The 27,102-nt window shown below is 36.0% G+C and overlaps 1 protein-coding gene across 4 annotated transcripts; it reads left to right on the top strand.

Annotated features, from left to right (window-relative positions):
- Nucleotides 1-4,349: 4,349 nt before the first annotated feature.
- On the top strand, nt 4,350-25,538 carry LOC128238226 (uncharacterized). Of its 4 annotated transcripts, none has more exons than XM_052953904.1 (8): nt 4,350-4,401; nt 8,067-8,852; nt 12,048-12,215; nt 13,751-13,896; nt 16,014-16,056; nt 17,161-17,250; nt 17,581-17,658; nt 18,652-25,538. In XM_052953904.1, the coding sequence occupies exons 2-8, from the start codon at nt 8,093-8,095 to the stop codon at nt 18,831-18,833; spliced, it is 1,467 nt and encodes a 488-aa protein (XP_052809864.1). In that variant the 5' UTR covers nt 4,350-4,401; nt 8,067-8,092; the 3' UTR covers nt 18,834-25,538. The 4 variants fall into 4 exon arrangements, with proteins under 4 accessions (XP_052809864.1, XP_052809865.1, XP_052809863.1 ...); XM_052953905.1 differs by lacking the exon at nt 4,350-4,401 and adding an exon at nt 4,422-4,705 and having other exon boundaries at nt 8,052-8,852; XM_052953903.1 differs by lacking the exon at nt 4,350-4,401 and adding an exon at nt 4,422-4,705.
- Nucleotides 25,539-27,102: the final 1,564 nt, after the last annotated feature.

Here is a 27,102-nt window from a genome sequence, read left to right on the forward strand (position 1 = left end):
TCGACGATATATCAACTTTCTATAAAATCTAAAAATCCACTAGGGTAATATAATTGATTTTTTTGGGATACTTTCAGAAACGTGATCAAATTTCTTTAACTAGATGCATGATTAGGTGAGAATACTGGTTGCAATTGAAAGATTGAAGATTTATGTGCATGTCATGTTTTTGTTGCAACTTTTCGTCAATTTAGGCATTTCGAGATTTTCTGACTTTGTTAAAGTGCAGTAATTCATAGTTATTTTATGCTAGATAGTTGGTAGGAGTGACCCCTTTGATGAATCTGAAGAAAAAAGTATATATTTTAGGTTTAATGTCACTCTAAATTTTGTATAGGTCAAACGACACCAAAGCAGGAGCTCATTTCCACCAAATCACTGTGGTTGCAACAGTGCTCTCCTATGTCTTTCAAATGCTACCTGCAGTTCATCTCCCCGATGAAACTTCTGCTTACCCATTACAGCATTTTGCATTACAGCAGGTTACTTAGAAAAATTGACAGCCAATTTGATACTGTCTCAGTATCTGCCTCTGACATTGTACATAAACTACCACTTAATTACCTTTCTTCTCAGGAACTCTCTAGAAAAGAAAAAATACATTACTTTGGGTTGAGCTTCACCCCATGCCCATGGAGCCTGAAACCCTTCAGTGACTCCTCTAGGTTTGCCATATGGTCCTCAAATGTCTTACCCATGACCAAAATGTCGTCCAAGAATGTGAGGACAGTTTTGCAGTTTAAACCCTGAAGTACTAGGTTCATAACTCTGGAAAATGTTGCTGGGGCATTACATAAGCCCAAACCCATTTTTACGTTTGTTCATTCAGACCCCATTACATGATGAAAGGCGTTTTCTTTTGACCCTCTACCTTTATTGGAACCTGCCTCAAATATTTTTCAATTCAATTTATGTAAATTAATATCCCAGCACATCATGTATTGCATTGAAATCTAATCTAACAGTGATCCATGCATGTTTCCCAAAAACTATTCAATCCATACACCGAAAAGCTGTGGAATAGTCGAGCGCTCTGTCTCTGTGACAGCTCTTGTTTGCCTTCTTTATTGTTCGGACCAACTGCTGCGTTCTTCCACAACATTTATTGCACATGCCTGTGGAGCTTCCTCACACAGTCTCTCTACAATTGACCCAACTGGTTATGCTCTTCCTATTTCTTTACCCTTTTTCAAAAGTTGAAGAAACCTATCAGTTGTAGTTACCACAAACATAAAATAAACATAAACACAACATAAAAGGCTGCTGACCATCACTACGAACCACTCTTGGTCCAAACACTTTTGAATATTCACATGGTTGATAAAATAGTCAGGCATTTTTGCATCCATACTACAATTTACCATAACTACTGAGTTTTGCGGCACCACTCTTCTCTGTGCTACTGTCACACATGCAACAATTGGCTATACAGTCCGGCTTGTTCTTTCTATAATGATCTCATGGCCATCATATACCAAACGTAGCCTTTCTCATGTTCAGGATAGCGTTTCCCTGTTGTAATAGATCTGCACCAAAATGCATGTCTAGATCAATGAGGGCCACATAAATAGTGCCTTATAGTAACAAGTATCACCTACTTTAAATAAAACACTTTTTGCTACAAACCCATTGATTGACATCTGCCTACCAGCAGTGTTTAGTCTTGCGTCATGCAACTTTGCAGAAGGATTTTTCAATCTCTCATACACCTTGTCTGAAATGATAGTCACTTCCGCCGCAGAAACAACCAAAACATTTATTGCAATAAATTAACTAATCACCGCTGACACCATGTAATTTTTAAAATGTTGTAATGACTTTATTCATGATCGTTGTAAAATTAACAAGTTTGAACTAATTTACAGCTCTTGTAGTTATTCTATTTGTTCAGTGGAAATGTTTATATACATAAGCTTGTAATGCAAAGGTAATATATATGCAACATGGTACTTTTTGAAAACAAATCCATGAAATCAGGCCTATTAAGATCTGTTTTTTTTGGTTAACCTTTACACGCTGGAAAGCATTGGTTGCTTACTATGGAATTTTAGCTTCCATAGAAAGTACCTTCAAATTTTTTAGCTAGCTAGGTATCATCAATTTTGGTCGGCAGAAAAAGAAATCAGTCTGTTGTGTAACCGTAATCAAGTTGTTGTTTTTTCAGGTCTTATAACTGTCATTGAAATAAGTCTTTTGATGAACAAGCTCTCATTCATTTTGAACAAGCCCTGCTGTATAAAACTCAGTTTTGAGAAAGCCCATGGAAAGCATTTTACCAGTGCAGAGCTTGTGAGCTCAGGCTTATTTCGCACACTGTTATAATGTAAATTATAAAGTTTGCTTTTTTTCAGATAAATAAGAAGAGTAAACAAACAACATGATGCAAGTGAAAAGTAAAAAGACAATGAAATCTCAACGTATAGTTTCAAGTTTAGTTACTATTGTAGTTTGCATATTTTATGCAATTGAACTTTGTACAAAACTGGCGGACAATAAATTAAAAAAGTCCACAGATTGTAGGAAATCAGACATCGGATCATTAAATCTCATTACTTGGCCAGTGGTTACACATATATGTTTTTCTAAACAAGAGGAAAAGCCAAACAAAAATGCGAAAGACATTGACATTGAAGAATTGGCCTTAGGGAAAACAAAAGCTCATTTAGTATGCTCATGTTTTGGTCGCAAATACATTAGTTCCCTAGTCCATGTCTGTTGTTCTGATAAAAATGACTTCCAAAACTTGGGCAAGTCAAAAGATCTGTGTGGTTTGCTAAATCTCATCAATTTCTACACATCACCTGCACCTGATCGTAGTGTCATTGTTTACCCGGTGACTCAGGATGTTACTTACTCAGGAAGAGCAGGTATTCACGAATTTCATGCTCAAACACTGTCCCCCATCATGCAAGCCACAGATTCGACTGAAGATGACGAATATATACACCCAGACAGGCATGTCCAACAGGCTTCAGAAAACGGAATTGGAATGTATTTAGACAATGATGAAGGTGGTGCTTTTGGCTTTCCCCTGGACCAGCACCTGCCTGATGAAGAGGATGCTTTTGGTGGAACTATACATGATCCTTCTTCACGTGTGGATAGAGTTGTAGGTGATCTTGATGCACCAAATCTGATAGGTAAATATTCATGAAAGTTTCCTGTTTTCGGTAGGATTTAAGTTAGGTTTTAAAAAAGAAATTTCCTGCAGAAAATGGACAGGGTGCTAAGGGGATAAAACACCATATTGTATAAGGCCGTAAAGACAAAAACAATGAAAATGGGTTCAAATTAGTTAAGGTTTCAACTGCCAGGCATATTAAGTATGTATGTATGTATTTATATATATTCATAATATTCATAATAGGCTTTTAAACATAAAGACGGAAATATTTGATTTTGATTATAGATCTAAAACTTTCAATTTTAAGAAAGCAGATGTGTACATATGCTGGTCCCCATGAGGGCAGAAGGATGCTACCCTAAAATAGCAGGGTGCAGCAACCTTCAACTAAACCTTACAGTTACTTCAGTCAACTTTGTACACTCTGATTTCCGAAAAATTGCTCTAACTTCTTCATTTCTTGATATATTTCAATAAAATTTGACATATAAACCCTTCATTAGGCACTTTCCAAAATGTATACAAAAAATAAAAATTACTAATTAATAAAACTGAGTTAAGAGTGGATTTCACTTCTCGAAAACTGGATTTCACCTCGATTTCCGATCTATTTTCGAAAAATTGCTCTTACTTCTTCATTTTTTGACCAATTTCAATAAATTTGAAATATAAACCCTTTATGAGGCACTCTCTAATAAATATACAAAAACACAAAATTATTTATTAAAATTAATGAGTTATGAGTGGATTTCACATCTCGAAAACTGGATTTCACCTCGATTTCCGATCTATTTTTGAAAAAAAATGAAAAATTGCTCTAACTTCTTTATTTTTTGACCAATTTCAATAAAATTTGAAATATAAACCCTTGATGAGGCATTTTCTAATAAATATACAAAAACAGAAAATTATTGATTAAAATTAATGAGTTATGAGTGGATTTCACTTATCGGAATCTGGATTTCACCTCGATTTCCGATCTATTTTTGGAAAAAAAATGAAAAATTGCTCTAACTTCTTTATTTTTTGACCAATTTCAATAAAATTTGAAATATAAACCCTTCATGGGGCACTTTCTAATATGTATATATATAAAAAAAATTATTAATTAAAATAACTGAGTTCTGAGTGGATTTCACGTTTTGAGTGGATTTCACGTGAAATCCACTGGATTCCTGTATCACCCCGCACCCGTTTATATCGATATTTGGGTTAATAGAGCGCACAACAATGGCGGCGCCCATGGCGTGTTCACCAGCCACTTTGATGGCAATAAGGTTGCCTAGCTAATGCCTTATATGATTTTGTGCAACACCACTCACAATGTGCATTTGTTACAATGACAGAATTCACAAAAGAGATGTATTAAAGTGACTTATCTTTACAAGATATTTTAAATAAAATTGTCGACAGAAATCTTTAAAAAATGGAATTTTTATAAAATACTAGGTTGTACATGAATCTCTTTTGTGAACTCTTTGTGCAGGTTAGCATTGTACAGAGGGTGACTAAAAGGCATAGGGTACATAAACAGCAAGCATAGAAAAGGAAAATAATGTGAATAAACAAAGATGATACATGGTTAGATAGATTAGATAGATTTATTCGACATAAAAATTGCATATAACATGACAAATACAAATTTAAACATGTATAAACATATATAACATTTATATCAAGGATAACACAAAAAAGAGTTAAAATAAAACCTTATTTCCATTGTGGTCCTTACAGATAATACAGGGTTGAAATGCTCTGTTATTATGTGGTTAAATGACTGCATTGAAACAAGCACACATCACAATACCACATGCTGGGAGTTACAAAGTGATCTGACTGCTCTGTGCATCGTCTACACATAGACAACATACGTCCAAAAAAAAAAAAAAAAAAAAAAAATGGAAAAAATGCCTACCCTCCTAATTTTTTGGGACAACGTTTCCTGAACCAGACATATTTTTTTTTTTGGCCTAAACCTTGCTATTTTGGACTGGAATGAGAATGTTGATTCTAAACATTTGAGAGGGATGTCCCATACAGAAAAAAAGATTTAGTCGAAATAACAAAATTCCAGTCAGGAACAAGAAAACGATCATTTCAAAGAAAACATCTGTTAAAGATGGCTTGGTCATCTTTATTTCATATAGAATATTGAAGTGTGGGGAATTACATCGTCTGCTCTGATCAGCCCTGTTTGTTTACATTTCTCTTGTGTGTGCTAAAGATAGAACACTGAGTTTAACAGACAGGTACATAGCTGAGGGAATTTACAATTAGCCACTCCCCATTTACTCGCTGCCGAGGCAGCGAATGTTGCCCCTTTAAAGGCAATCGTAACAACTCGGCCATCTCCGGCAAGCTTCGAGATAGATACTAGCCGAGGAGTTCCGATTGAGTTAAAGGCTGACCATAGACCATACATATAAACGGGGTGATACTATTTCCCGGTCTCTCCTCGTAAAATCCGGTCTCATCCGGTCTCATAATTCCCGGTTCATAACTTATGGCCTCAGGCAGCGGATTGTGTTGCCGATGTTAAACAATGTTAAATATAAGGGGCTAACTTATACTAATACTTCGTCAGCCATATGAACCGATTAAGATTGTGTTTACGAACAACGGACAGCTATTAATTTTGGGGAAATATTAAAACAGTTTTACACGTAGCCTACAGTATGTCGTTAATGGATATGTTGTTCTGGTTGCCAATTTCTTTACACTAAATTGCACCATTGTCTATAGTTTAATGAAGATGTAATTAATTGACCCGGTTTACCACAAACAATAGATAATAATCAATCAAGTTGGGGTAAGTTGCCGGTAAAATGGCCCAGACAATTCCGTCATGGAACACAATTCAACTAATAACATGATTTGTCGACGATATATCAACTTTCTATAAAATCTAAAAATCCACTAGGGTAATATAATTGATTTTTTTGGGATACTTTCAGAAACGTGATCAAATTTCTTTAACTAGATGCATGATTAGGTGAGAATACTGGTTGCAATTGAAAGATTGAAGATTTATGTGCATGTCATGTTTTTGTTGCAACTTTTCGTCAATTTAGGCATTTCGAGATTTTCTGACTTTGTTAAAGTGCAGTAATTCATAGTTATTTTATGCTAGATAGTTGGTAGGAGTGACCCCTTTGATGAATCTGAAGAAAAAAGTATATATTTTAGGTTTAATGTCACTCTAAATTTTGTATAGGTCAAACGACACCAAAGCAGGAGCTCATTTCCACCAAATCACTGTGGTTGCAACAGTGCTCTCCTATGTCTTTCAAATGCTACCTGCAGTTCATCTCCCCGATGAAACTTCTGCTTACCCATTACAGCATTTTGCATTACAGCAGGTTACTTAGAAAAATTGACAGCCAATTTGATACTGTCTCAGTATCTGCCTCTGACATTGTACATAAACTACCACTTAATTACCTTTCTTCTCAGGAACTCTCTAGAAAAGAAAAATACATTACTCAAATATTTTTCAATTCAATTTATGTAAATTAATATCCCAGCACATCATGTATTGCATTGAAATCTAATCTAACAGTGATCCATGCATGTTTCCCAAAAACTATTCAATCCATACACCGAAAAGCTGTGGAATAGTCGAGCGCTCTGTCTCTGTGACAGCTCTTGTTTGCCTTCTTTATTGTTCGGACCAACTGCTGCGTTCTTCCACAACATTTATTGCACATGCCTGTGGAGCTTCCTCACACAGTCTCTCTACAAATGACCCAACTGGTTATGCTCTTCCTATTTCTTTACCCTTTTTCAAAAGTTGAAACCTATCAGTTGTAGTTACCACAAACATAAAACAAACATAAACACAACATAAAAGGCTGCTGACCATCACTATGAACCACTCTTGGTGCAAACACTTTTGAATATTCACATGGTTGATAAAATAGTCAGGCTTTTTTGCATCCATACTACAATTTACCATAACTACTGAGTTTTGCGGCACCACTCTTCTCTGTGCTACTGTCACACATGCAACAATTGGCTATACAGTCCGGCTTGTTCTTTCTATAATGATCTCATGGCCATCATATATCAAACGTAGCCTTTCTCATGTTCAGGATAGCGTTTCCCTGTTGTAATAGATCTGCACCAAAATGCATGTCTAGATCAATGAGGGCCACATAAATAGTGCCTTATAGTAACAAGTATCACCTACTTTAAATAAAATACTTTTTGCTACAAACCCATTGATTGACATCTGCCTACCAGCAGTGTTTAGTCTTGCGTCATGCAACTTTGCAGAAGGATTTTTCAATCTCTCATACACCTTGTCTGAAATGATAGTCACTTCCGCCGCAGAAACAACCAAAACATTTATTGCAATAAATTAACTAATCACCGCTGACACCATGTAATTTTTAAAATGTTGTAATGACTTTATTCATGATCGTTGTAAAATTAAAAAGTTTGAACTAATTTACAGCTCTTGTAGTTGTTCTATTTGTTCAGTGGAAATGTTTATATACATAAGCTTGTAATGCAAAGGTAATATATATGCAACATGGTACTTTTTGAAAACAAATCCATGAAATCAGGCCTATTAAGATCTGTTTTTTTTGGTTAACCTTTACACGCTGGAAAGCATTGGTTGCTTACTATGGAATTTTAGCTTCCATAGAAAGTACCTTCAAATTTTTTAGCTAGCTAGGTATCACCAATTTTGGTCGGCAGAAAAAGAAATCAGTCTGTTGTGTAACCGTAATCAAGTTGTTGTTTTTTCAGGTCTTATAACTGTCATTGAAATAAGTCTTTTGATGAACAAGCTCTCATTCATTTTGAACAAGCCCTGCTGTATAAAACTCAGTTTTGAGAAAGCCCATGGAAAGCATTTTACCAGTGCAGAGCTTGTGAGCTCAGGCTTATTTCGCACACTGTTATAATGTAAATTATAAAGTTTGCTTTTTTTCAGATAAATAAGAAGAGTAAACAAACAACATGATGCAAGTGAAAAGTAAAAAGACAATGAAATCTCAACGTATAGTTTCAAGTTTAGTTACTATTGTAGTTTGCATATTTTATGCAATTGAACTTTGTACAAAACTGGCGGACAATAAATTAAAAAAGTCCACAGATTGTAGGAAATCTGACATCGGATCATTAAATCTCATTACTTGGCCAGTGGTTACACATATATGTTTTTCTAAACAAGAGGAAAAGCCAAACAAAAATGCGAAAGACATTGACATTGAAGAATTGGCCTTAGGGAAAACAAAAGCTCATTTAGTATGCTCATGTTTTGGTCGCAAATACATTAGTTCCCTAGTCCATGTCTGTTGTTCTGATAAAAATGACTTCCAAAACTTGGGCAAGTCAAAAGATCTGTGTGGTTTGCTAAATCTCACCAATTTCTACACATCACCTGCACCTGATCGTAGTGTCATTGCTTACCCGGTGACTCAGGATGTTACTTACTCAGGAGCAGGTATTCACGAATTTCATGCTCAAACACTGTCCCCCATCATGCAAGCCACAGATTCGACTGAAGATGACGAATATATACACCCAGACAGGCATGTCCAACAGGCTTCAGAAAACGGAATTGGAATGTATTTAGACAATGATGAAGGTGGTGCTTTTGGCTTTCCCCTGGACCAGCACCTGCCTGATGAAGAGGATGCTTTTGGTGGAACTATACATGATCCTTCTTCACGTGTGGATAGAGTTGTAGGTGATCTTGATGCACCAAATCTGATAGGTAAATATTCATGAAAGTTTCCTGTTTTCGGTAGGATTTTAGTTAGGTTTTAAAAAAGAAATTTCCTGCAGAAAATGGACAGGGTGCTAAGGGGATAAAACACCATATTGTATAAGGCCGTAAAGACAAAAACAATGAAAATGGGTTCAAATTAGTTAAGGTTTCAACTGCCAGGCATATTAAGTTTGTATGTATGTATTTATATATATTCATAATATTCATAATAGGCTTTTAAACATAAAGACGGAAATATTTGATTTTGATTATAGATCTAAAACTTTCAATTTTAAGAAAGCAGATGTGTACATATGCTGGTCCCCATGAGGGCAGAAGGATGCTACCCTAAAATAGCAGGGTGCAGCAACCTTCAACTAAACCTTACAGTTACTTCAGTCAACTTGGTACACTCTGATGTGAATATCGCCAGTACCTTGATTTATTTTATGGAATGTAAAACACAATTCTTGTATTGACACTTTGTATAGATGGGATTATACCATTGGATCATTGTATTGATAAGTACTGAGGTCTGTATTTTGGCTTGTCTAGGCTGTAACTTGGCAATGCAGCAGGGTATCTAAAATATCGGGGCGCAACTGTTCACTATGAGAAGTCTAAAGATGTAGTGTCAACACGATAAATACAACTGACTTTCAAGCTCTGAGACATAAATATTTGGAAATAAGCATTCAATGAACATAACCTATTCTGCACATGATTCAGGGTTTTCTCCAATGAAAATGACTGTGGGATGCCACTTTCTGCAAATAAAATGCATAAAGCACACAATCTAAGCAGGATATAATCAGTTTTTAGCTCGACTATTTGAAGAATAAGGAGAGCTATACTACTCACCCAAGCGTCGGCGTCACACCTTGGTTAAGGTTTTGCATGTAAGCACCTTTAAGTCATTATCTCAGTAAATACATAATGTATTGCATTAAAACTTTAGAAACCATCTAACCTTCTAAATTAATGAAGTTAGATAACACTTATTTGAATTTAATGCAAATAATGGGCCTTTTTTTATTTGACTTAGAAATTCTGGCTAAGGTTTTGCATGTAAGCTAATAAGTTAATATCTCAGCAACTACTTGATGTATTGCATTAAGACTTTATACAATGGTACTCAACCATCCAACCTTCCTAATTAACCAAGTTAGATAACTGTAGTTTGCATTTAATGCAAATAATGACCCTTCATTATTCGACTTAGAAAATCTGGTTAAGGTTTTGCATGTAAGCACACTTAGGTTAATATCTCAGCAACTACTTGATGTATTGCATTGAGACTTTATGCAATGGTACTCAACCACCCAACCTACTTGAATAACCAAGTAAGATAACTGTATTTTGCAAATAGTGGCCCTTTATTATTGGACTTAGAAATTCTGGTTAAAATTTTGCATGTAACCACATTCATGTTAACATCTCAGCAAATGCATCATGTATTGCATTGAAATCTAATCTAAGTTTACATAGATCCATGTTTTGCCAAAACTTTTCAATCCTTACACTGAAAAAAGCAGCGTAATAGTCGAGCGTGCTGTCTCTGTGACAGTTCTTGTTTTATTTTTTCCATTTTGCCAAAATGGCCATACTTGATATAGTGGAGTGTTTGTCATTCTGGTGCAACACAAATTTTGATAGTACCAGTACAAAAAAAATCATGTTTGATTTTTAATTGCATTTTAATTGGTTATTTCGTTTATGTACATTACAACCCTGATCTGTTGCTCTTGTTTAATACTTCAAATGATTGAAATATACAGTATTTTTATGCCCCCAAAGGTGGGCATATTAAAATCGCACTGTCCGTCCGTCTGTCCGTCCGTCCGGCTCTGTAAATTTCCCTTGTATGGACAGATTTTAAAATAACTTGCCACATGTGTTCCACATACCAAGACGACGTGTGGCGTGCAAGACTCGTGTCCCTACCTCAAAGGTCAAGGTCACACTTAGTGTTTATTCACAATGGAGTGCTGCATATAAGGATATAGAGTATAGGTTGTCGTGTCTGGGCTGTAACTTTCTCTTGTATGGACAGATTTTAAAATAACTTGCCACATGTGTTCCACATACCAAGACGACGTGTCGCGTGCAAGACCCGTGTCCCTACCTCTAAAGTCAAGGTCACACTTAGTGTTTATTCACAATGGAGTGCTGCATATAAGGACATAGAGTACAGGTTGTCGTGTCCGGGCTGTAACTTTCCCTTGTATGGACAGATTTTAAAATAACTTGCCACATGTGTTCCACATACCAAGACGACGTGTCACGTGCAAAAACCGTGTCCCTACCTCAAAGGTCAAGGTCACACTTAGTGTTTATTCACAATGGAGTGCTGCATATAAGGACATAGAGTATAGGTTGTCGTGTCCGGGCTGTAACTTTCCCTTGTATGGACAGATTTTAAAATAACTTGCCAGATGTGTTCCACATACCAAGACGACGTGTCGCGTGCAAGACCCATGTCCCTACCTCAAAGGTCAAGGTCACACTTAGTGTTTATTCACAATGGAGTGCTGCATATAAGGACATAGAGTATAGGTTGTCGTGTCCGGGCTGTAACTCTCCCTTGTATGGACAGATTTTAAAATAACTTGCCACATGTGTTACACATACCAAGACGACGTGTCACGTGCAAGACCCGTGTCCCTACCTCAAAGGTCAAGGTCACACTTAGTGTTTAATCACAATGGAGTGCTGCATATAGGACATAGAGAATAGGTTGTCGTGTCCGGGCTGTAACTTTCCCTTGTATGGACAGATTTTAAAATCACTTGCTACATGTGTTCCACATACGAAGATGGCGTGTCTTGTGCAAGACCCATGTCCCTTCCTCTAAGGTGAAAGATACAGTGTTTATTCACAAGGGAATTCTGAATATAAGGACTTAACAGTGTAGGTTGTCAAGTATGGGTGGTATTTTTTTATGTTCAGAGGCAATTTAAAATAACTTGCCATATGTATTTGACACGTAAAGGCAAGATCAACTTTTCATGTACTGACCTTGTTCGTAGGTCAATGTCACATTCGGGGGCATTCGTCACATACTGTGACAGCTCTTGTTGTTTTATGTGAAGTAAGAGATTTTAAAGAGAGTCTTGACTTGTACACATTGGAGAAATGAAATATCCCTCAGATAAATTGAGATAATGAGCCGGTTGTAATCTAAGGTATTTTCTTGACTAGCAGGCACAGATGCAAATATCCCTTCGCCCTCACTGCAGCTACCACAACCACCACAGTTTCCGAGGTATGGGTTGTATCGTGTCCGCCTTAACACATTCCAAAACTGGCCTGCTGATTGTGCTTTCAGAGACACACAAACCCTGGCTGAAAGTGGATTCTACTATGCTGGTTAGTGCTTAATTCTATTATTCCCAAGTATGAGCCACAGTAACACTATAGGTGTGTTTTTAACCAGGGTTTCACATCTATATAGTAAAACCTGCTTGTTAGAATGGCGAACGTCGTTGTTCGGGCGGGCGGCCAGGAGGCGTCAAACCCGCCTATGAAACTGAATAATTTCAGTTAGGGTTGACACATGTTTAAAGATACCTTTCATGGGATGGGGGTCCCTAGAGTCAAGGTCAAGGTCACTGTTACTAAAAATAGAAAAATGGTTGAAACTGAACTTTAGTTAGGGTTGACATATCTTGACTCAACTTTGTATAAAGGAAGAGTTTTTGGAGACCTTTAATGGGGTTGCTTTTGGGGTCTCTAGGGTCAAGGTCACTGTTACTAAAAATAGAAACATACACAGGCTGAAGTTCTTCTGTCAATCATTGAAAATCTGGTTTCGTCGCATTGCGGCGTTTCTTGTAAAATATTAGAACAATTTAGCAGGATTATTATATATGTTGCCTTATAAGCATGGCAGACATATAGGTCTTATGTTGTACGATTATGTCTTTGTCCATGGCACCACACTTTCTTTTTATAACTTGAGCATTTCAATGGGATTTTTAAGCAGGTTTTGGGAAGGAAAACCTAGGTTATTAGAATAAGGTATGTCGACAGACTGGCTGGTGTGTGGTTTGGATGTGTCAAAAATTTGTGTTAGGGCTGTAGAAGAATTTTAAAATGACTTGGCTGAAATGTTCTCATTGACAAAACCCTGGTCTGTACTTCAAAGGTTAAGGTCATTGGTCAAAATGCCTTGTCTAGGCTAGGCTGTCATTTTGTTATGTGTATTGGGATTTTAGAATAACGACTATTAACGTCGTGGTACAAATACTCATCATGACTTGACAATGTGTCTTGTGCAAAACCAATGTCTGTAGTTCAAAGCTCCAGGTTGTTTTAAAAGGTCTTTTGTCAGAAATTCTTCTATTTTGGCTTTTCCGGGCTGTAACTTGGTCATGCATTATAACATTTAGCATTAATTTGGAACAAGTGCTCACCATGACTACTTTGGCTACACAATGTATTACCTGCAAAAGCCATTTATCTCTAGATCAAATGTAAAGGTCACATTTTAGGATCATTTGTAGCAACTTTTTGTTTTAAGGCCTGTTCAAGCTGTATCTTGCATGCCACGCATGCATTTGTGGCTATTAAAATAACTTAACAAATATGTTCCCAATGACTACGCTCATGTCATTAGGTTTAAAGCTCAAGGTCACATATAATGGTCACTGCTAAAAATTTGTTGTATTTTTCTAGTCAAAACTGTTACTTTCTCATGCATTTCGGGATTTGAATAGCCCAAACCCTCTCTTTGCACAAAATGTTGAAATCCTGGTTTTCATCGCCTTATGTCATTTCTAGTTATGTTAGTTTAAAATTAATTAAATATGATGCTAAAATGGACACCATAATTGCTACGTAATTTTTTTAGACCTTACATGTGCCTTGTATTCTTGTATTTTGAGTTCAATTCTTCCATTTAGGTCATGCAGATGCTGTCCGCTGTTTCCAGTGTGGCTTTAGATTGAGGAATTGGCAGGCTGGAGATGACCCACATGCCATTCACAGGCAATATTCACGCCAATGTGACTTCCTGCGCGAAAGACACGGCGCGGCTCATGCAACGCAGGTAATTATATTATTTTGACTCATTAATAAATTTGTAAATGAGAATGTTCAATTGTTCATACTGGAAGATATTTCTGACATTTTTTCTGACTGGGGTGTTTTTGACATTATCAGTTTTTTTCTAAAAATAACCCATGCTACAAAACCAAATGCAGCATGACAGCTTAAAGGGACTGTACACCAAATTGGCACCAAAAAAAGATTTTTTCTGTAACCAATCTCAGGACAATTATTTAATGTTTTTCTCATAATTGTAAAAAAAATCCAAAAATGTAAATAAATAAAAAGCAAGACAGAGACCGGGTTGAACCGGGGTCACCAAAATTGCAGTCCAGTGTTGTATCCACTGTGCTACGAAGGCTTACCCTTAACGGTTGGAATATTTCAGCTACATGTATATACCTAACTTGGTAATATCACGTGATAACATCGACGAGCCAATTACGCATAAGGATTTGAATTCTACTGGGTAGACATACCTAGCATGGACTGATGGTTTATAGGTCCGTGTACCTAGTAATCTTTTTTAATGGAAAAATACCAAAAAACTGCAAAAATAAATTAATTGTAGACTATGTGGTACTTCAGGTAGTAAGTTTCAATGCATTGTACACATGGATACCATGTTTATGGCGTTTTCGACAATTTTATTTTTTCCCGCTATTTCATCATACGGAGTACAGCCATTAAGAACTATTAAGTAGCTGTAGTGACTTAGGAAAGATGCTCATAGATGTTAAGGTTTAGATATATCATCATATCACATTCCTGGTAGGCATCTTAATTTATCAAAAACACATTACTACAAATACGTTAACGGGCTGGTTTTCCAAACAGACCCTGTATGGCTGTAATGAATATGCACTTGTCTGAAACCATTGGTTTGATTGTAAGGGGACAGTTTCTTGGGTTATCATTTTTCAAAAATGTTAAAAAAGCCAATATTTGTGGCTCGTCAAATAATGAGCAAATTATCTTCAGGGTGCAATAAGTTTAAAAAATAGCCTATAGAGCATGAAATCTTATGGCCAAGTACATGTATCTCCAATAGTATGAGAGACAGAGTCATGAAACTTTACAGGAATGTTCACGAGCATGTGAAGTTTTGTGTACATTAACCCAATTGTATAAAACTTGGATAAGATCTCCCATCTTTTGCCCAGTATGCACATTTAAATGATTTGGTTTTTTTAGATAAATATTAACCTATCAGTAAACAGTAAAAGTAGAGTTATGGCCCTTGACTTAGTTAAAGAAATGCATATATACAGCATTGATTATTGTGTCACCCCTATCTCTATAAGTATATGAGCCAGGGTGATGAAACTTAAGACGAATTCTAGCCAGCATGTGAAATTTTGAATCAAAGGTTTTATTTTTGCTACATACCAGTCGAGTTATGACGTTTGAGATAATTAAAATTAGGCATATAGAGCATGATATTTAGTGTTACACTTTTGAATTAGAATAAGAATCACTTTTCACAAAGAAGTTAAATGCTTGTGAAGTTGTACACAAGGTGTCAAGGTCACTGTTTAAAAAAAAATAAAAAAAATAAAAAAAATAAAATAATTTAATTTATATGTTTAGTTCAAATTAAACTATAGTAATAAAATATGACTTGTTTGGTATATTTTAAGGTGGAAAGTTAGTAATTTTTAATTAAGTTTTCAACGGAAACGTGGTTATAAGAATGAGGACAACCTTGGTTAAGATTGATGGATATTGATGAAACTTGCTGCATAGGTAGCTTATCAGAAGAGCTAGGTTTGGATTGCTTTTGAGGGAGTTGGGGTCAAGGTCACTGTTACTAAAAATAGAAAAATGGTTTGAGCCCAATAACTTCAGTAAAGATTGATAGAAAGTGATGAAACTTGTTAAACCTTGTTATACTCCCACTCTTTCATTGTACAACTTTTTAATGAATTATGAGCAGAATAATGACCCTTGCTATTGTGGCAAAGGTGAAAGCCTTGGCTTTATGGCAAAGGTGAAAGCCTTGGCTTTATAATGATTATTGCCATGTGGACACATTTCTATTTGGCTTAAAATTGAACTGACAAGATTCGGATAAGCTCTGCAGCGCTATTGTTTACTAGAATGTTCTTTCTTTTGCAGGAAATGCGTGAAGTCAATTTACATAGCCCCAGGGTTGGCAGCAGTAAGTACATGTATTTCTCATTGCATCATTTAAATAATAAGGATGGTGTATATCGCTTTTAGCATTTATTTTTTAGTCTGTTTTTTAAAGAAAATATGTAGGCATCATCAAAGCCTTTGCAAAAACATTGCCATTACTCAAAATTCCGACACACTTTTAGCACACTTCAGTTATGTCTATTTTTACTGATAAAACAACAAATGAGGATTGCTTTGAGCAACAGGAATCACACTTTGATAACTGTTCAGTTATGTCTATTTTTACTGATAAAACAACAAATGAGGATTGCTTTTAGCACAACAAATGAGGATTGCTTTTAGCACAACAAATGAGGATTGCTTTTAGCACAACAAATGAGGATTGCTTTTAGCACAACAAATGAGGATTGCTTTGAGCAACAGGAATCATACTTTGGTAACTGTTCAGTTATGTCTATTTTTACTGATAAAACAACAAACGAGGATTGCTTTTAGCAACAGGAATCACACTTTGATAACTGTTCAGTTATGTCTATTTTTACTGATAAAACAACAAATGAGGATTGCTTTTAGCACAACAAATGAGGATTGCTTTTAGCAACAGGAATCACACTTTGGTAACTGTTCAGTTATGTCTATTTTTACTGATAAAACAACAAACGAGGATTGCTTTTAGCAACAGGAATCACACTTTGATAACTGTTCAGTTATGTCTATTTTTACTGATAAAACAACAAACACGGAATGGCGGTGTTCATGTCTCTCAAAATGAGACTGTTTTATAAGATTGTGCCAGAATTGATTATTTAAGCAATGCCTTCATATGATTTTTGGTTTGTCTGTTGTTGCTGTTTTAAAAAAGAAGAAAAAGGTCAAGGTAATGGCCAAATATTCGGTGGTGTTGTTGTTGGCGTCATGCAAAACCTAAGTCCTATAATGCCCTATCCCGAAAAATATTCAAGATATTCAAATGAAACTTGGTACACATGTTGTCAGAGTAAATATACACATTCATTGTAAGACCCATAACTCTGCTTTGATTGTTGTGCTAAGTTTGACTGAAAGAGACAGACAAGTATTGGAGATTGTTCTGCAGTGCTCTTGTATGTATAAACTTCTTATTCAGCTCATTACCAAAGAGTTCTGGGCGATGCTCATCGTCTTGGTTATGCTCGAAGTGCAGTCCATGGCGCAGTACAAGTGTATATTGGAAGAGGTACATAGAAATTATGACTTGATTACCTAAAAAAAGGCATTGCTGTTTGCCCCATGTTGCTCTATCTTATGAAATGCTTTAACTTCCTTAATTCAAAACAATAACTGGAAAGTAAACATATTCTTTAAAACAAACTACTTTCCATAAATATGTCCCATTTTTCATAGCCTAAAATTTTCAAAATGTTGTGTTTGTTTTAACACATTCAGTCTTTGAAGACCTGTTGTCCATCTGGCAAAAGCATATGTTCCCTTGATCTAAGTCACTTTTCTCCATTTACAACCTTGTTTTATTTAAAAGATAACAAATAAAATCTATGTATCTCTTCAGGCCAGTCGCTCAATAACCTAAGAATCGACCACCTAGAGGCAATCCTGCAGGAATGGCGCACACCTCTATGCCGAGAAGGTAATTACATATATTGATAAAATAAATTGAACCAAATTTATATTAAAGGGGCTAGACACCAATGCAATAAACATGTTGCTGTCTCACCTGTTTTCCCCTTTTAAAATAACACATAATGGTTTCCCAGTTTAAATCATATCTGTTTATGAATACAGATAAATGTACCGATGCTATTTTTAAACTTACTGGGATTTACATGGTAGACATCCCTAGTTAATTTTGAATTAGAAAAATGCGCAAAAACTGCGAAAGATGCATGTGTTGTGAGCGATGTGATATATCAGTAAGTATGATTCAATGCGTTGTACACAACAATATCTTTTTTTATACAATTTTCTTTTTTTCTTGCAATTTCACCATCTGGTGTCTATCCCCTTAAATATGGATATAAAAAAGTAAGGCTGTAAACCATTTATAGAAACAGTTTGCAAGACTTGGATAAGATAAAATGGACATTATTTATTTAGTCTAAAATGAAGGAAAAATGTAAATGGGTAGTAGGACATTAATATGGTCAGCATAAACTAAACATTCAAGAAGTGCTATGAAATTGAGAACATACTATTTCTAAAACAGAATAGTGATTTTGCTAAGTGGTGGTGTTGGTGGTGTTAGTAGTTTATACTCCGGGTCCCGACGTGAGCACATTGAAGGGTCCCAGAGTGACAGTTCAACCACCGCACACCTATCCTGGGCGGTGAACCAGTACTAGGTGCCTTCACTTCTGCAAGGAACTGACAACTTCTGTACATGCCAGGGGCAGTGGTACAGTGCGAATGGTCGTAGAAAGTATTTCATAACCAATCACAACAGAAGTGACCTGGTCCGCCCGGGAATCGAACCCTGGTTGTCCGATTAACAGTCCAACGCTCTACCGACTGAGCTAACCGGGCGGACTGATTTTGCTAAGTTTTGGTGTAGAGTCCATATTGTATCTTTCCATATCAGAGTTAATTGCAACACTATCAAACAATGTAATTTCCCCTTTTTCAGCACTGCAAGCTGAAAACCGAAGATTACGACAGATATGCATGTGCCAACGGTGTAAAAGAAAGCCTTTAGAGATCATGTTGTTTCCATGCCATCACAGATTATGTAACGCATGTGTCGGAAGAAGTACTCATTGCCCAATATGTAATGCTCATATTTGGGACAGACTCCGCGTGTTTATGTGATGGACCAAAGTATTCATTTTTGTGGACCAAAGATAAAATGTACAAGATTTTGATAGTTACCAAAGTATTCATTTTTGTGGACCAAAGATGTTATGTACAAGATTTTGACATGTACCAAAGTATTCATTTTTGTTTACCAAAGATGTTATGTACAAGATTTTGACATGTACCAAAGTATTCATTTTTGTGGACCAAAGATGTTATGTACTGCTAAAAAAAGCTAAAACCTTAATGATTATGGTCTGAAAAATAATGCGATGCATATAGCAACAAAGTATTGCACCTACACACATTTATTCACATGAAAGTTGTTCAGGATGGGAAAATGTACACCTGCAATGTGCAAAACATTTTACTGTTTGTTACAAAAGTTAAAATGGTCTTAACAATCTTTAAGACTGAAATAACAATGGCAGAATGTTGGTGAGATTTATAACCCAGTGTTCATCTTGTTAATTCCAAAGCAAGACATTTAACCATTTCTGTGTCCAGGCTGCATTGGGGGTATTAAACTAATTGGTGCAAGTAAATAAAAATTTGTAGAATTTTTTGATGGAAGATACAATGTATTACTAAGTGTCACTTGTAATTCCAGCATCAATTGTGTCAAAGTAATGTTATTGTGATAATGTTTCAATTGAACATTTCTTGTAATTTGCAATGAATTTTGGTAGAATTAAGTGATATCGTATTATAATTGTATTTGTTGAAGTTTTTTCATGTTGTACAATTATGAACTGCATCTTGTCTTTTTGAGGACATACTGATTAAAGTTTGTTTTCATGACATTATTGCCAAAAAATGTTTTAAATAATTCAAGTGTATGGTGTTGCTTTTGAAATCCAATGAAAGTTTATTGATTAAGAAAAGTTTCATACAATAATGTCATTTTCTCCTTAGTACCTGAAGTTTGAAAAAGAAACAGCAGGATAACTGTTATTAAAGTTGCAAAACCATTCACATGACAGTTTTGGGATAGAATGAGGGCAAAAACGTTCAAGCAACAACACTTTAAAACAACAACACTTTAAGTAAGCATCAATACTTTGACATCATTTTATTTAGACATAATATAACATTTTAGCAAGACTCATTTCTTCTGTGATCAACTTTGATAAAAATAAATATTTATAAAGATATAATTTTATTTAAGAATAAGATTTATATTTATTCATATTATATATTTATACCAGTCTTTTGAAGTAGACAATAGTCAACATTTCTGTTGGAATATTTTTGAGATTTGTGTAGAACTATCATTATTGTAAAAACCCTAAAATATTGTTTTCATATATTTATTCTGATGTCTTTATATATTAATGGCTTTTACAGTTCGATTCATTCTGTCTCTGTTGTTTTTTAATAATTATGCTATATCATCTTTTACATTTCTGTGCCTTCTATCACTTTTAATGGTGCTAGTCTGAGAACGTGAATAACTGGTGATTTTATAATTATGTCATGTATTGGCCATGCTATATGTGGCGGATCCTTGGTCTAGTGGTAACACACTTGACTGTCAATACAGGGGTCGCAGGTTCGGTTCCCCGCCATACCTGTAAACAAATACTAATTGTCTTCCAGGAGGGACGTTAAATTGGGTCTCATGTAACAGTGCTATTCACTAGTGCACGCGAAAGAACCAGGGTAGCTTCAATCAGGGTTACATTTTGTCTGTGCACCATGCTCCAAAAGACATAAAATCTATGCAATCTGTTTTACTAGTTCTACAACTTGTGCCATGTGAACAACCATCAGTGCATCATTTTTTTTTTTTTGTACATGTCTTGTAAATAAGAATTGTAACTTCTATTTTTATTGTTAGGTGTTCTCATGACACCTGATAATCACAATGATACCCATGTCAGTTTGTGTGTTGTTCCATAAGGTTTTATGTGCTACTTTTAACATTCATGTCAATTGAGTTTGTTAGAGCTATATTGCATTCATGCAAAAATTGTGTTTAAAATAAGTGTTCTATAATTATAAAATGTGATGTATTAATGATCTATGCTAAAACTGTCTAAATGTCACCTCTGATACATGGACAGCATGTAATATGTTATCGATTGTTACATTTGTTTTTATGCCCCCGAAGGTGGGCATATTAAAATCGCACCGTCCGTCCGTCCTTCCGTCCGTCCGTGTGTCTGGCTCAATAACTCGTGTCCGGGCTGTAACTTTCCTTTGTATGGACAGATTTTAAAATAACTTGCCACATGTGTTCCACATACCAAGACGACGTGTCGCATGCAAGACCCGTGCCCCTACCTCAAAGGTCAAGGTCACACTTAGTCTTTATTCACAATGGAGTGCTGCATATAGGACATAAAGTAGAGGTTGTCGTGTCCGGGCTGTAACTTTCCGTTGTATGGACAGATTTTAAAATAACTTGCCACATGTGTTCCACATACCAAGACGACGTGTCGCTTGCAAGACACGTGCCCCTACCTCTAAGGTCAAGGTCACACTTAGTGTTTATTCACAATGGGGTGCTGCATATAGGACATAGAGTATAGGTTGTCGTGTCCGGGCTGTTACTTTCCCATGTATAGACAGATTTTAAAATAACTTGCCACATGTGTTCCACATACCAAGATGACGTGTCGTGTGCAAGACCCGTGTCCCTACCTCAAAGGTCAAGGTCACACTTAGTGTTTATTCACAATGGAGTGCTGCATATAGGACATAGAGTATAGGTTGTCGTGTCCGGGCTGTAACTTTCCCTTGTATGGACAGATTTTAAAATAACTTGCCACATGTGTTCCACATACCAAGATGATGTGTCGCGTGCAAGACCCGTGCCCCTACCTCAAAGGTCAAGGTCACACTTAGTCTTTATTCACAATGGAGTGCTGCATATAGGACATAAAGTAGAGGTTGTCGTGTCCGGGCTGTAACTTTCCGTTGTATGGACAGATTTTAAAATAACTTGCCACATGTGTTCCACATACCAAGACGACGTGTCGCTTGCAAGACACGTGCCCCTACCTCTAAGGTCAAGGTCACACTTAGTGTTTATTCACAATGGGGTGCTGCATATAGGACATAGAGTATAGGTTGTCGTGTCCGGGCTGTTACTTTCCCATGTATAGACAGATTTTAAAATAACTTGCCACATGTGTTCCACATACCAAGATGACGTGTCGCGTGCAAGACCCGTGCCCCTACCTCAAAGGTCAAGGTCACACTTAGTGTTTATTCACAATGGAGTGCTGCATATAGGACATAGAGTATAGGTTGTCGTGTCCGGGCTGTAACTTTCCCTTGTATGGACAGATTTTAAAATAACTTGCCACATGTGTTCCACATACCAAGATGACGTGTCGCGTGCAAGACCCGTGCCCCTACCTCAAAGGTCAAGGTCACACTTAGTCTTTATTCACAATGGAGTGCTGCATATAGGACATAAAGTAGAGGTTGTCGTGTCCGGGCTGTAACTTTCCCTTGTATGGACAGATTTTAAAATAACTTGCCACATGTGTTCCACATACCAAGACGACGTGTCGCTTGCAAGACACGTGCCCCTACCTCTAAGGTCAAGGTCACACTTAGTGTTTATTCACAATGGGGTGCTGCATATAGGACATAGAGTATAGGTTGTCGTGTCCGGGCTGTTACTTTCCCATGTATAGACAGATTTTAAAATAACTTGCCACATGTGTTCCACATACCAAGATGACGTGTCGCGTGCAAGACCCGTGTCCCTACCTCAAAGGTCAAGGTCACACTTAGTGTTTATTCACAATGGAGTGCTGCATATAGGACATAGAGTATAGGTTGTCGTGTCCGGGCTGTAACTTTCCCTTGTATGGACAGATTTTAAAATAACTTGCCACATGTGTTCCACATACCAAGATGACGTGTCGCGTGCAAGACCCGTGCCCCTACCTCAAAGGTCAAGGTCACACTTAGTCTTTATTCACAATGGAGTGCTGCATATAGGACATAAAGTAGAGGTTGTCGTGTCCGGGCTGTAACTTTCCCTTGTATGGACAGATTTTAAAATAACTTGCCACATGTGTTCCACATACCAAGACGACGTGTCGCTTGCAAGACACGTGCCCCTACCTCAAAGGTCAAGGTCACACTTAGTGTTTATTCACAATTGAGTGCTGCATATAAGGACATAGAGATATAGGTTGTCGTGTCCGGGCTGTAACTTTCCCTTGTATGGACAGATTTTAAAATAACTTGCCACATGTGTTCCACATACCAAGACTACGTGTCGCTTGCAAGACACGTGCCCCTACCTCTAAGGTCAAGGTCACACTTAGTGTTTATTCACAATGGGGTGCTGCATATAGGACATAGAGTATAGGTTGTCGTGTCCGGGCTGTTACTTTCCCATGTATAGACAGATTTTAAAATAACTTGCCACATGTGTTCCACATACCAAGATGACGTGTCGCGTGCAAGACCCGTGTCCCTACCTCAAAGGTCAAGGTCACACTTAGTGTTTATTCACAATGGAGTGCTGCATATAGGACATAAAGTAGAGGTTGTCGTGTCCGGGCTGTAACTTTCCCTTGTATGGACAGATTTTAAAATAACTTGCCACATGTGTTCCACATACCAAGATGACGTGTCGCGTGCAAGACCCGTGCCCCTACCTCAAAGGTCAAGGTCACACTTAGTCTTTATTCACAATGGAGTGCTGCATATAGGACATAAAGTAGAGGTTGTCGTGTCCGGGCTGTAACTTTCCCTTGTATGGACAGATTTTAAAATAACTTGCCACATGTGTTCCACATACCAAGACGACGTGTCGCTTGCAAGACAGGTGCCCCTACCTCAAAGGTCAAGGTCACACTTAGTGTTTATTCACAATTGAGTGCTGCATATAAGGACATAGAGTATAGGTTGTCGTGTCCGGGCTGTAACTTTCCCTTGTATGGACAGATTTTAAAATAACTTGTTCTTTTTAATGTAACATGTGCTCAACCAATTCAAATCCAGCTTGACTGTAAATAATATCTTTTTTGATGGTTGTTTGATTATATATGTGAACATGTATATTGTATAACTGTGGTTACAAACAAGATTGATTTGTTCCTTGCATCTAATAATATTATTTGAAGTGGAGAACTGTTTGGCTTGAAATGAAATAATGGTGTAAAATAAGATTTTACTCCTTTTGGATATTATAAAACAGGCAGAGTGGGAAAAGTGCAAGTTTGATGTTCTAATGACATTTACAAGGGTATCCATGCCAGTTTGTTGTTTCTTAGGAATTATGAAGTGCTGCTTGTGACATTTATGTCAGTTCTTTTTGTAACTGTTTCTCATTCCAGAATTCAATGCATTAATATGTGTTTTCTCATACGCTTTGATTAAATGATATGCCTTTAAGGTCATGAAGTGTTTTTTTAGTATACTGGTGCTTTTTATCTACTAAAAGTGAGTCAATATTGTTAGAGGTTTTGTTTCATTTTAGATAAAATTCCTGAAAGCTGTTTAATGCAGCATTCGTTGAAAGACTCCAAAATATTCCTATTTTCCTGTTATTTCAGATATGTACCTGAAACATTTAAGTTTTGATTGAGATATTTATCCTTTGTTTTGTTTTTCCCTTTTAATGTTCCATGTTTCATTGTGACCATATTAATTGTTTTCTGGTGCACATCATGTTTTGTCAAGAAGCTGTTATTGACATATTTATGACCACGAACTATTCTCTCTGTCTATTATGAACCATGTACATCATTTGAGAAGGAAAGTAACATTATTTTTTCTTTTAAATGTTACTAGTGCCCGATCAATTGAAAGTCAGCCTGATGTGTTAGTGTTAATTTAGTCAACCCTCTGTTTCTTGGTGTTATGATTAAATATATGAAAATTAAAATGTACTATATAATTGTGGATACTAACCAGATCAAGATGGGTTTGTTTGTAAGTATTGTTATTTCATTTCAATATGAAAACTGTTGAGATTGTAATATAAGGTTTACAGGAGATTTGATTTCTGTTATACAATAGGCTTTCCAGCAAGAGATTAAAAATATGACTTTTTAGGGCAAATAAAAAGAAATAGGGCTTCAGTTTGTATATTTCTGTTTATAGAAAATGTCACGAATACATAAAAATCTACAGTATATAAAAGAAAAATTGAGCACATTTAATAAATGTAAACAGAAAGTAACAAATTCAAGATAACTTAATAGGGCATTGTAATGGAATCTTGATTTTCAAAAAACAATATTTTTAGCAAAATCTGAAAAACCCTTAAAGCTGCCAGATTTACCGTTTCGACAATTTTAATAATTTTTGTCTTGGAATGTGCCATTTTTGCGTAAATATCTGCAAACCAGTGATATATAAACATTATTGTAAGACTGCTGACGAAAGATCAGATTGAAGATTGCAATATTTCTGTTCGAAAATTGATGTTTTATGACAAAAAGCGTTACTAACGGTTTTAGAAAAGCATATAAAACATCAATATTTGAACCTAATTATGAAAATCTGCGACCTGATTTTCTGTCAGCAGTCTTATGTCACTGGTTTCCATGCATTTTCGCATAAATTGGCTTGTTCCAAGACAAAAAATAAAAAAGATGTCAAAAAGTTCAATCTGTGAGAATGCAGCTTTAAATTTAGGGATACTGTAGGGCCTGTAAAGTCATGTGAAAGAGAGTTGTTACTGTCTTCATGTTTGTTACCTTTGACTTTAATGTTTTGTGAATAAATAATAAATTCATCAAATTTTGTATTCTTTATATGATCAACATTCAAAACTGATTATCCCAACATTATTATATGCGCATACACTATATTTGTAGGTCTGCAGTCAGACATCATAATAGTGAGATTGAGAAACATTTTCAGTACTTATAAGGGATGTAGCCAGCCCTCCTCGGAATATTTTAACAGTTGATTGCTGACCGACTCGAGATCTTGACCTACCTAGCTTATATTTTGCTGTTTTGAAACGAATTTTACATGATATGCATTAAGGAATCTTATGTATGTAACAAATTTAAATAGGCAACAGGCTTTCATTGAGTGCATGTTCTGGCAATTTCATGATTATTTTGCATGCTTGGGAGGTTAAAGCTCCACACTTCTCACATATTGATCATTTAAACTTTTTTATATTTACCGGTAGTCTTGCAATGAGCCATTTTATGCGTAAATGTCTGGAAACAAGTAATATAAGACTGCTCCCAAAAGAGCAGATCACAGTTTTCATATTTACGTTTGAAAATTGATGTTTTATAGCTAAAAGTGTTACTAATGTTTTAAGAAAAATAAATTTTTCGGCAATTTTCAAAATTTTCCATTGTGAGTTATCTTATATGACTGAATTGAAAGCATTGGAACCTACAGTAAATCAGCTAATTTTGAGACAAAAACTAAAAAATTGTCAAAACTGTCAATCTGTGAGAGTGCAGCTTCAAAATCAAGTGTTTGCATATCTGTTTTGAAATATAAAGAATTAATAACAAATAAAGTAAATTATGTACATCGATTTTGTCTAGGAAAAGTTCAAGATCAACCAAAAGTTGACTAGCAAAACCAACAATGTGCTCTTTATTACCTCCTGTACTAAATAATCTGCAATTAAAATCATTGTTTTCGGTTGTTTGTTAATTTCTGTTTGGACATTACATGTATTCCGGCACAAAGGAGCTGGGGCCTCAACCGGGTCGCAGCCCTAATATTCTGGCTAGTAACGGCCAATATTTGATACCGATTTTCTTAAAACTCGTATTTTAAATAAAGCTACACGCATATAGATTAATACCAGTCGGACACGATATTGAATATACAGGTCACCATGTCATGATTACACCATCTAGCTGTGTGAATCGGCGTGTGAATGGCGTGAAAACAGTCGGCAGATTATTAAAGATGGGTAAGTGGAAGAAGAGGCAATAAGACAATAAAATTTGTATTGTTTTTGATGTTTGCAGTTTCAGTTGATCGAGCCCACCCCTTCCAATGTCCAGGACATAATTAGTGTGGAACCCTTAATTCTCAATCAAATTATTGAAAAGAAGCCATTTTTCTATTTTTAGTAATAAAGACCTTCACCATGACCCCACATGCCATTCAAAGTTTTCTTCATTCAAGATTTGACAAGATTCTACCTACAAATCAAATTGTATTTAGCTGCATGGCTTTTAACATATAGAATATGTCAGTGTGGTAAAGTTGTGGTCTGTACATTTGACTTTCCACAGTCATTTTACCTAGGTAACCAATAGCAATGATCAAAATTTGTAAATATTATCACCAAACAATTATATTAAAGAATCGATAATCC

The sequence above is a fragment of the Mya arenaria genome, chromosome 6 (assembly GCF_026914265.1).
Source record: "Mya arenaria isolate MELC-2E11 chromosome 6, ASM2691426v1".
Lineage (NCBI taxonomy): Eukaryota > Metazoa > Mollusca > Bivalvia > Myida > Myidae > Mya > Mya arenaria.

Coding starts and splice junctions, on each gene's coding strand:
- LOC128238226 (XM_052953904.1), top strand. CDS start 8,093: ATGATGCAAGTGAAAAGTAAAAAGACAATGAAATCTCAACGTATAGTT. Junction 8,853..12,047: donor TGATGCACCAAATCTGATAG/GTAAATATTCAT, acceptor TTTCTTGACTAG/CAGGCACAGATGCAAATATC. Junction 17,251..17,580: donor ACAAGTGTATATTGGAAGAG/GTACATAGAAAT, acceptor GTATCTCTTCAG/GCCAGTCGCTCAATAACCTA.